Consider the following 10,242-nt stretch of genomic DNA (forward strand, 5'->3'; position numbering starts at 1 on the left):
TTATTTTTCAGACTACTTTTTACTTCTACTTCTTACATTTTAATTCAATTATCTGTACTTTCTACTACTTACTTTTTAAAAATGCAAAAAGCATTACATTTCTATTTAACTTTGACTTGTTTATATTCCATCTTTTCATTGTTCAGAAAAAAATTAATACATATAAATCTATCCAGACACATGGAGCCCATGGATAGAGTGAATTTGATTGTGGTTGATGAGAAGTGTAAATATAAGTGTAAAAAGTGTAAATATAAACCATTCTGGCATCCTATTGGATTGAACTCACTCCATCACACCTGTGTAGTAGTTTCCCTTCACTGCTACGTCTAGAAGTTCTCCCACAGACAAGGATTTCTTTGGGAGAATTTTCGTCTGGGCCAATYASAGAACAGAACRTTGATTTTCTGCGCAGTGTCTCTTGTAGTTTATTTTACCTGGGCCARTCAGCAAACAGAAGGCMGAGTTTTGAACGACRTCGATTTTCTGCGCAGTGTCTGCWAGTTATTTTATCAACGGCAGTGGAGGAAGTGAATGAAGCCAGTCCGTGTTGATAGGGCTTCCAAATTAAATWAAATTTGTCTGACAAAGCAGCAGCTCTCATTTACAGTCGTCTCGTTTAGCTCGGTACTTCTCTCCTCTCAGTAGGGTTTTTTACAGCACACGCAATTTCTTGTTAGCTTCTTAGCCTAGCCTCCGTCACAGCGACATACGTCGTGGCCAACAAATCCAATCATTTTAAACTTCAGCAGAGGCCACGCCTCCTGCAAGAATCGCTTCTCTATAGCTGCGAGTCCAGACCCTCGTACAAAACAAAGTGAAGGACAAGGGTCTGGTTTAGTCTAGTCAGTTAATTCCAAAAATTTCAACATTTTAATTTAACATTATACTCATTATTAACTTTAGAAGAAACATTGTGTGTGTGTGTGTTTTTACTTGAGTAAAAAGCTCGAGCTGATACTTCTACTTCCAAAAAAGTATTTTTAAACCCTAGTATCCATACCTCTGCTTAAGAAATGAATGTGAATACTTTTGACACCTCTGTCTTTTTAATTGTTTAGGATTGTTGACAAACCGTCAGCAGCTGCTGCCTGTTTTACTAAACTGCTGTGACCGAGTTGTGTGTTCATTTGAGATTTGCTCCYGTTTCATTGTTTCTATGAGCAGACTCGTTTTCATTCACATTTCTGTTGATGCGTTTTCGAGAGCCACTTCATTGAAAATAGAATCAAACTCATACATCCAAGTTTTTCCCGTGACCCCTTAAGTGCCCGTGACACGCATGTCCTTCAAATATGAAAAGTCAAAGAAAACATTTTTATACTTAAACTGGCATAGTACACATGATTTTACCCATTTTGTCAAATAACTAGCATATTTTCTTTTGGATTTCGGCTCAGCCAAAGTGAAACAGGAAGTGACATCAAAGGGGAGCTCATTAATAAAATAAACTCACTAGTCTCTGTTTATTAAAACTAAATTATTTAAACTTTAACTCTTCTTTGTTTCTCTGATAGCGACTAATAATAATTTAAAGAAACATCAGATTCTTCTCTAGTCTGTTGTTTTTGTAACAACGCTCTCTTTACAAGCCGACACTCTCSTTTGACATCACTTCCTGTTTCTTCACATGTGAATATYTCAACAACCGTTCATCTCAGTGACATGAAATTTATTTTGCAGTATGTTATCAATGTTATCTTTCCAAAARTGSTGTTTATTACAAAAATTTGATGTCACGGGCATTTTAAATAGGTACGCTTACATGAAGAACATTATTTTATCTGCCTCTCTTCCAAATTTGGTTATGATCTGAAAGCATGTGCTTTTTGCTGCAGAATAACGATATTACTACACAGCAACGTGTGTTGACAATCGTCGCATTTCGCACTCAGTTAAGGAGCTTTGTTTACAAAACGAATGTCCACGTTTTTTAAACGAGATCCATTTCACGTTATTCCAAGACCCATGGATTTGATTTGATGTTGCAGTTTGGTGACATGAGCCTTGTAACGTGATTTTATTCATTTTCTGCTACGTTTACATTGGATTTTAAAATGTTTTCATTGTTTTTAGGATACAAGACGCCTCCTACAAAAAACAGAACGTGAAACTTTTCCTAAAATTTCATGTAAATATCTTAAAACATTTAGGACGTCATAAGCAAGTAACTACAAACCCTTTCAGTGCACAAATATGGTGGAGATTTAACTGATGGGTGTGGAGCTCACAGTATCGATAAGTCCATTATGTTCTCCACAGCACTGATGGAGGAACTCGGCATCACCTTCCAGCTGTCCGGAACTTTCTTCTTCCTGGAGACCACAGCTGGACCTTCATCAGATGACAGGAACAAGGACATAAATTATGTAAATAATGGCAAATCAGGAAAGTTACTTTACTTCGTTTGAAAAAGCAGAGCTAACCTTCTTTACGCTGTTTTGAGTGCGCGGTTTTGTCACTTTGTCCAGCTTGGTTCTGAAAACACACAAAAACAGTTCACAGGACTGAAMAGCTCAACACCCGGAGAGAGTGGTTGTCTTACCTCATCTGAAGTTTCTCCTGCTGGCCTTTTTGCTTTCTTTGCGTTTTTAGGGTTGGGCSCTTTTGATGAGGGTCTTTTGGAACCCCGTGCAGGTTTCATGTTATTTTTACTAGCTAGCTAAGTCACAGAACTGTGTTGATGTTAGCTAGCTTAATGACACGACTCACTAAACTTTGAACTTAACAGTAAGCGGGAAGAAATAAGATGCAATTAAAGTGCTAAGAAAATAGAAGCGAAATAAAAGGGGTAAATAAATTTTAAAAAAAGTTTGTTGACAGGAGACCTGCTTTTTCGCGCTGTTGCGTTTGAAGCTCATMGCGCATGCGTCAACTTGTTTCGGAACAATGCGCATGCGTCAACTTGTTTCGGAACAATGCGCATGCGTACTAGCTGTTTACTTTACTCCGGGTCATTGCTTGTCAGGAAGTAGATGACCAAACAGATCATATTCACGCAATAATTTTAGAAGAATTCATCCCGTAACTCATAAAAAATTTATATATCTCCCGTAAAATTACATTAAAAGTCCAGTTTGTTAATAAGACATATAAAAAAGATACCTGTAAGACCAGACGCAGGGCAAAATGCAGCAAAAACACAGCAATAACTTACTGTAGGAACCTTTATTTTAGTACTTATTTTTAATGTCTTATTAGACCTTCCTGTGCATTGGTAATCATTTTTTAGAGACTACCTATCCTTTTAATAATCTGTGTGGTTGTTTAGATATAAATTGTATTCTGTACATAAAGTATGATCATTTCTTTGCTTATGTTTTCATTTCTCTAATGCTTGTTAATCTTATTTGTGCAAAGGACAAGAAAGACAACCTAAATCTGTGAACCTTTTGTTTTCTACAAAAGAGGCTAATTGTTAATGAATGAATGATGAAATGTTTGTGAATAATTTGTAGGTTGTGTACACCTTTAAAAACTTTGTAAGTCAGCCCTAGTGTAAAGAAAACAGGAAAATAAGAAAACACTTTTAACTATATCTGTTGTATATACAATATGTAAAACCTAATATTTCCATGTTTTTAAAGATAACCTTGTATTTTACAGCTATGTGGATTATAAATTTAAACAGCCATTGTGTTGTGAATGCACTACTAGTTTTCACCAAGTTCACATTTTTATTCTAAGAGTTCAATAATGACAAAAAAATGTCTTTTTTTTTTCCTTAGCAGCAGAAAAATTCAAATGTTTATTCAACAAAATGTGACAATGAAACAAAGAGCACTGGATGAAGAAATGTCCCTCCGGTTTGTCACACCCTCTCCGGGTAGAAAAATTTGCCTGTGTAGCGTCCTTGGAAATGCAGGTCCTTGGGACTGACAAGATTTCTGATGCCCAACATGTTGCCCTGCACGATCCTCTTATAGGTCCAGGGGTTCTGGTTGTTCTGCTCCCTCTCCTGCTGCTCCCTCTGCATCTCTGCAAGACTCTCCTTGCTCACCACCTAACAAAACAAAACAGGGAAAAAGCATGAAAACACGACACTTCCTGACGGTTCAAATATGAGCCACTGAGTAGAAACTATCAATACTGTGTCAGTTTGTAAGCATAAACTCCATCTGTGATCTCACCTGGGCGGGGAAAGGCAGCTTCTTCGCCACTTGCGTCAGGAAATGTTCAACTTCGCCCAGCTCGACTCTTCCTCCCACCTCCACGATCAGACGTCCGCATTTAACCGGGGTCACGTAGCGGTCGATGGGTCCTTTCCCCCCGCCCATGCGGTGACCCAGGCTTTTACGAGTGATGGGCTTATACGGAGCACTCACGCGCCACAGGGCGAACATGGTCTTTTCGTCAATGTTGCGGTTAATGGTCAGGCGGATCATCTCAAAGTGACCCCAGTGCAAGTAGCCACCACCCATTGCCTGAGCATCAGGAGGAGAGGGAAACAGTTAGACGAGACATTTTCTCTGGAGAGGGGGAAAAAAAAGCAACAATTGAGATCATTTTTATTTCCGTACGTTTTTCAGCATCTAACTCGTTCCACAATTTTTGTGTTATTTCGACAATTCATGCATCAAAACGTTCAGCTCATTTCTGCCAAGCGTGCTATGATTTTTGGTATTTCAGCAATTTATACTTTTTCAGCTATTTCACTTTTTTAGCCACTTTTTTCCAATTGAAAATGAACGGAGGTGTTTTCAACATGCTTAAAAGCCTTCAAAATGTTTCTAAATCTTTACACAATTTACTCTGGTTCTGCTGTTTTTCACTTTCTTGTGCTAATTTTAGTTTTTTTCTGCTACTTCAGCGAAATTTCTGCTTCTTTCTGCTATTCTTCTGATTTTTTTCTACATTTTTCTGCTACTTTGTGCTATTTATGCTTCTTAGATACTTTTTTCTATATTCAGCTATTTTCTGCAATTTTAGCTAGAGTTCAGCTGCTGTCAGCAGTTTTAAGCTAAATACACAGTTTTTGTAGCTATTACAACGTATTTCCGCTAAGTTCAGCAACCTTATGCTAATTAAAATTCTAGCTACATTTTAGCTGTTTTACTGAAAATTTCAACTGTTTTTGCCTTTTTAATACAAACTGACACATTTTTGGACTCTTATGCATTTTTTTCTGCTAATTTAAAACATTTATTACACAACTTTCACTATCTGGGTGTTAAATACAACTTGTGGCTGCTACCTTTAGCTTATTTTTGTGCTGATTTTAGCTTTTTTTATTCTTTTTCAGCTTTAGATCTGCTTCTTTCTGCTATTATTCTGATGTTTTCTTCTTTGTGGTTTTTTTTCTGCAAATTTGGGCTATTTAAGCTTCTCAGATGTTTTCAGCTATATTCAGCTATTTTAGCTGTTTTCTGTTGCTTTCAACTAGATTTGTGCTCCTTTTCAGAGTTTTTCTGCAAAGTTAGGCTTTTTTTTTTTTTTTGCTTTCAGCTTCTCAAAGTGAGCTCACATTTACAATTTTGATTTCAGCAGCTTTCAGCTCATGTTTTCAGCATGAAGCATTCAAACTAGCCTTTTCCCTAAGGAAATGCTATTTCTCTAGTTAACTTAGCTTTAAGAGATAAGACTTTATTGATCCCACAGTGGGGGAAATTTGGGAAATTTTACTTCAGTTATTGACGACTTCAGTAGGTGTAAATGCACTCACAAGAATGCCGTACAGCCCAGTGGTGAAGGAGGTTCCAGTCTTTGTAGGGCCTTGGATGTCTCGCAGCTTCTTCGGCTCTTTCTTGGCCTTTATCAAATTAGGCACTTTGTTCATAATCTTCAGTTTGGGTTTTTCTGGCAGCACCACACCTGCGATAAAGGAAATAAGCACCAAGAGTCATAAAAAACATAAATCAACACGACGCAGCATCAGGTTAAAATGTTGAATTTAGATTTAATTAATTCAAAGACTACTAATTCTCTGAAGGGCAAAAATAACCCTGGACAAAGCACAACTGATGATGCAGTCAAAACAGAAGCACATGGGTTTATGCAACTGGTAAAGAAAGGAAAAAAAAGTCACATAAATTTACCAGTGAAGTCTGGGGGGACGCTAGATATTTTAATCCCAGCAGTGAGGACTTTCAAGTAGCTCTGCAAAGGAGCTGTGAAGAAAACAAAAAAAGTAACACATTTAAGAACATAAACTTACGCAAAACTGTCTCTAATGTTGCTCAACGTGTTTAAAATCAAAGCTGAAAACATGTTTCTAGTCCTATGAGACGAAGCTCATCTTAACTTTTATGTCAGGGTAAAACTTATTTTCTGATTCGTTCATTCATTTTTCAGTTCATCAGTTTCAGTTCAGCTCATCATTGTTTTCATGATTTCTAGTTTTGTGTCAGAAAAAAGCCTTAGATATGACCAATTGTATGTTTGGCAACAAAAAAACAAAAACAAACAAACAAAAACAATTTAACTTTTAAAGTTAACATTGTTAAACTGGTCCTGGAACTCCCAATTTAGGTACTTTTTTCACTCCCTCCTCCACGTCGTATGAACGTAACGTTAGCATTAGCATATTTAGCTATCTATATACCTTGCTGGTGACCGTTGGCTCTGCAAGCTCCTGCCAGTCCGCCGACCGCAGTCTTAACGAGAGAAAACATAATGTTCAAACTTAAATAAACAATTTAAATTCTTAATTGTCACCTACTGTTGCCCGATGACGGGCATTAAAAAAGGTATGATTAAATATCTAATAGTCTAAGGTCGCTGCAAAGATGCTTGAGGCTAACTTCCGCCAGACGACAAGCTACTTCCTGTTGGGGCGATTTTTCACAATAAGATACAATTTTGAGAGAACACTAAGTATACTAATTTTTGATGTATTTTGAACTTACGGCTGAATATTTTTGCTTACAATTGCAAAGCAAAGTGGACAAACGTGTCTGAGTTACACTAACAATGAGAACAAGTTAATTTATCAGGAAAAAGAAAATAATTTTGAGCTTTTGTTGTTTTTTTTCAGTAAACGTGATAACATGCAACCCAAAATTTACCTAAATTAATGTTTATGGCATATTTGTAAGAGGTTTAAATTTTTATGCAATCACATATTTTACATCACATATCTTTATTTAATTGGGTATTACTCTGTGGAAATTTTATTTCACTTTGACATCAAATATTTTGGTATAACAATTTTAGTTAAAAAAAAGCCCAATTTATATCGACCTTGACTTATTTATAACRGCAATAAAAGTATAGAATTATCAAAAGGGTGAATAGTTTCATCGCACTGTACACAGACTCAACAAAAGATGTCTGCCAAGAAAAAATAATGAACTCAAAATCCTTTCATGGCAACTGATCAAGAAACAGTCTTCAAGAAAAAATATAAATCTGATTTATTAGATTTTTTTACATTAGACAATGTGTTCAAACAATAATAATTTGCAGTTTTTTCTGTGGGAAAATAAAAAAATAAGTCTTTGTTTCAACAAATTTATTAAAGCCTATCTGCAGGCTCTAACCCTTAGAAGCCAAAAAGAGTAATTCACTTGATATTTTGTTATCAATAATATTAATAAAAACTGTCTCTAAATCGGAGACATATTGGTTGTACATCAAAATATCTCTAGCCAAAACAAGCTCTTTCATTAACCTCTTTAATTTTCACAGATAGTCCACCAGGTTTTAAATCCCATGGTACAGGAGGTCGTATTTTGGAATATTCTTAGGGTCGATGGGACTCTGGACAATCATTTTCCCCCTCATGGCTCCTCTGTAAATCACCTCAATCAGGTCTATGAAATCCTGCTTGGTTCTGAAGCTGCCGACGAACTTTGTGTGATCTGGAGAGCTGAAAAAAGAATCGATGTCAGGTGATTAGATTAAGTCTGACTACATGGGCTACTTTTAGGACAAAACAAGCAACATGGGACACCTAGATAAAAGTCACATTGTTTAGATCACTTGTTGAACTATAACAATAAAGATGAATAGCCTACAAATGTGCAAAATTCCTGTCCTTCAATAGAAAAAAAGCATAAAGCACCTACTGATTCCTAAATCTTCCTGCATTCTTCACATCAGTATTATACTCAAACTGTGTAGTTTTTCCCAGTGTTGTATAAAGTACCACAAAGTGATACATGAGTAAAAGTACAAGTATATTACCAAAAAGTTACTGTGGTAAAAGTTAAAGTCTCCTTTAGGAATATTACTTGAGTAAAAGTCTTAAAGTATCTGATATTTTTGTACTTAAGTATTAAAAGTAAAAGTATTGATTTAAAATGAGCAGTTAGATTTTCTGTAAGGACATTTATTAGGAGGTGACCTCCCCAAAAAATGCAGAAATGACTGTTGTATTAAAATAATTAATTGATGYTAAATTTAGGATGCACTAGTTGCACTCGTCTGTTTCAGATTATATTCATATATCAAGGCTGCCCAAAGTTTTCTCCAAAATGAAAATCTGAGGGCTGCGGGCAAATGCAATAATATAATGCATGAAATACAAATACTTCTTAAGTACAGTACTTTTATTTTAATGATTACGTCCTGCTGGAGTGTGACATGATTTCTCTAAATGCGAACACACAGTTACTTCATTACACAATATTAATAATCACGTTTAAAGACAGACTGGGTGAAGAGTTGTTGAAGGTATTTGAGGATGTCAGCTCGGACTTGGCTGTGGCGGAGTGGTTAGGGGAGTCGTCCTGGAACTGGAATGTCGCTGGTTCGATCCCCCGTCCAGCCGTCTCAGTCGTTGTGTCCTTGGGCACTTCACCCACCTTGCCTACTGATGGTGGTCAGAGGGTCCGATGGCGCCTGTGCATGGCAGCCCCACCTCTGTCAGTGTGCCCCAGGGCAGCTGTGGCTACAGTGTAGTTTGCCATCATCAGTGTGTGAATGTGAGTGTGAATGGGTGAATGTCTGTTAGTGTAAAGCGCTTTGGGGTCYGGAGGGACTTGAAAAGCGCTCTATAAGTTCAGTACCATTTACCATGATTTGTTTGTGTACAAACTAATACGCTATCAGAATTTTATATATCTATACTTCTCATTCAACCACAATCAAATTCACTATCTAAGAGGCACAATTTATATGGATAGTATTTATTTTTTTACAACAACAAGCTGGAATGGAAACAAGCAAAAATGAAATAGAAGTAACGACTTTCTACTTCCTGCTTTTTTTTCTTCAATGCAAGGAGTAGAAAGTACAGATAATTGTGTGAAAATGTAAGAAGTAGAAGTAAAAAGTAGGCTGAAAAATAATTACTCAAGTAAAGTACAGATACACAAAAATTCTACTTAAGTACAGTAACAAAGTACTTGTACTTATTTCCTTTACAACTCCGGTTTCTCATTCATCTGAAACAATTTAATTTATTAATAAACCTGCACTCACCCATATGTAAACAAGGAGGGAAGCACCTGGATTGTGACTTGGAGGACGTGACTCGAAGGTCAACTGGTAGATTACTAAACCAATGTGAAATAATCTAGAGATTCCCTATTACAAGTACTCAGGTAGGTCTGGCTCCAGAATGACAAAAGCAGAAATAGTTTACAAAATATATTTTATTCATTTTTCTCAGTATTTAAATTAACTTGTTCACAAGATATTACAAAGGATGGGTAGTTCTGGAGGAATGGAACTGCAACAGTTCTAAAGTGCTTATTCTAAAYCTTAGCACCACCAGGCACTCACCTGAACCGAGAAAATCACTAAGCAACTACATGAAAGTAGTGAGGTACAATGAACGTTTCGAATAAAATGCATACAAAGGGTGAGAGCACAACATTACAACAGGAGCAATCTTCTGTAGACAAAATAACCATTAGTAAAGATGACAGTCAACAATGCAAACCATTAAAGATACAAAAATAAAATGTAAAGAAAAACAGACAAGTACCTTAATCAGTCACAGCCCCCCAAACATGTGGATTAACAGCTCCAATGCCACCCGCAACACAAAGGCGCATATCCTGAAAACAAGTAAATATTTAGCGAGTGTCTAGCAAACATTTACCCCTTATAAAAACAAAGCAGCAACAACGTGCAGAGAAACCACGGCCGTAATCAGACATCCAAAGGACGCCAAAAAGTTAGCAACATTGAACCCACAAACAGCCGCACATAATAATCAAAACACATTTACCTCAAAAAACATCCTCACGAAGCCTGACCGGTTGCAAAACGTTGGTTACGTATTGTAACCCCAGATTCTATGAGTGTAAGCGCAGCCCTCTATCGCAGATGGGTACCCCCGTGCGCGTACGCGCA

General features: G+C 36.7%; 3 protein-coding genes across 3 annotated transcripts in view; all 3 read right to left on the reverse strand.

The window, feature by feature from the left end:
- Positions 1 to 2,983, reverse strand: part of LOC106535226 (centromere protein Q) — a gene marked incomplete at its 3' end in the record, with an annotated part of 6,649 nt that extends 3,666 nt beyond the window's left edge. The window contains 3 exon segments of the mRNA XM_014032180.1: positions 2,232 to 2,334; positions 2,427 to 2,478; positions 2,546 to 2,983. Of these exon segments, the coding sequence (XP_013887634.1) occupies positions 2,232 to 2,334; positions 2,427 to 2,478; positions 2,546 to 2,644 (254 nt within the window).
- A 727-nt stretch (positions 2,984 to 3,710) lies between these two features.
- mrpl16 (mitochondrial ribosomal protein L16) lies at positions 3,711 to 6,764 on the reverse strand. Its single transcript, XM_014032178.1, has 5 exons — positions 6,542 to 6,764; positions 6,036 to 6,107; positions 5,663 to 5,811; positions 4,131 to 4,424; positions 3,711 to 4,003 (listed from the first exon to the last, which is right to left on the reverse strand). Exons 1-5 carry the CDS (start codon positions 6,609 to 6,611, stop codon positions 3,812 to 3,814), a joined length of 777 nt encoding a protein of 258 aa, XP_013887632.1. The 5' UTR covers positions 6,612 to 6,764; the 3' UTR covers positions 3,711 to 3,811.
- Positions 6,765 to 7,584: 820 nt separating this feature from the next.
- Positions 7,585 to 7,807, reverse strand: txnl4b (thioredoxin-like 4B; the record flags this gene model as incomplete). The annotated part of the gene is given in 1 exon segment (XM_014032181.1): positions 7,585 to 7,807. A coding segment is annotated over 1 exon segment (166 nt), but the record flags the coding sequence as incomplete, so codon positions are not given.
- Between the last annotated feature and the right edge of the window lie 2,435 nt (positions 7,808 to 10,242).

This window comes from Austrofundulus limnaeus, unplaced genomic scaffold (genome assembly GCF_001266775.1).
Source record: "Austrofundulus limnaeus strain Quisiro unplaced genomic scaffold, Austrofundulus_limnaeus-1.0 Scaffold1389, whole genome shotgun sequence".
In the NCBI taxonomy this organism is placed as follows: domain Eukaryota; kingdom Metazoa; phylum Chordata; class Actinopteri; order Cyprinodontiformes; family Rivulidae; genus Austrofundulus; species Austrofundulus limnaeus.

Coding starts and splice junctions, on each gene's coding strand:
- mrpl16 (XM_014032178.1), bottom strand. CDS start 6,611: ATGTTTTCTCTCGTTAAGACTGCGGTCGGCGGACTGGCAGGAGCTTGC. Junction 5,812..6,035: donor CGTCCCCCCAGACTTCACTG/GTAAATTTATGT, acceptor CCTTTATCGCAG/GTGTGGTGCTGCCAGAAAAA. Junction 4,004..4,130: donor AGCTGCCTTTCCCCGCCCAG/GTGAGATCACAG, acceptor TTGTTTTGTTAG/GTGGTGAGCAAGGAGAGTCT.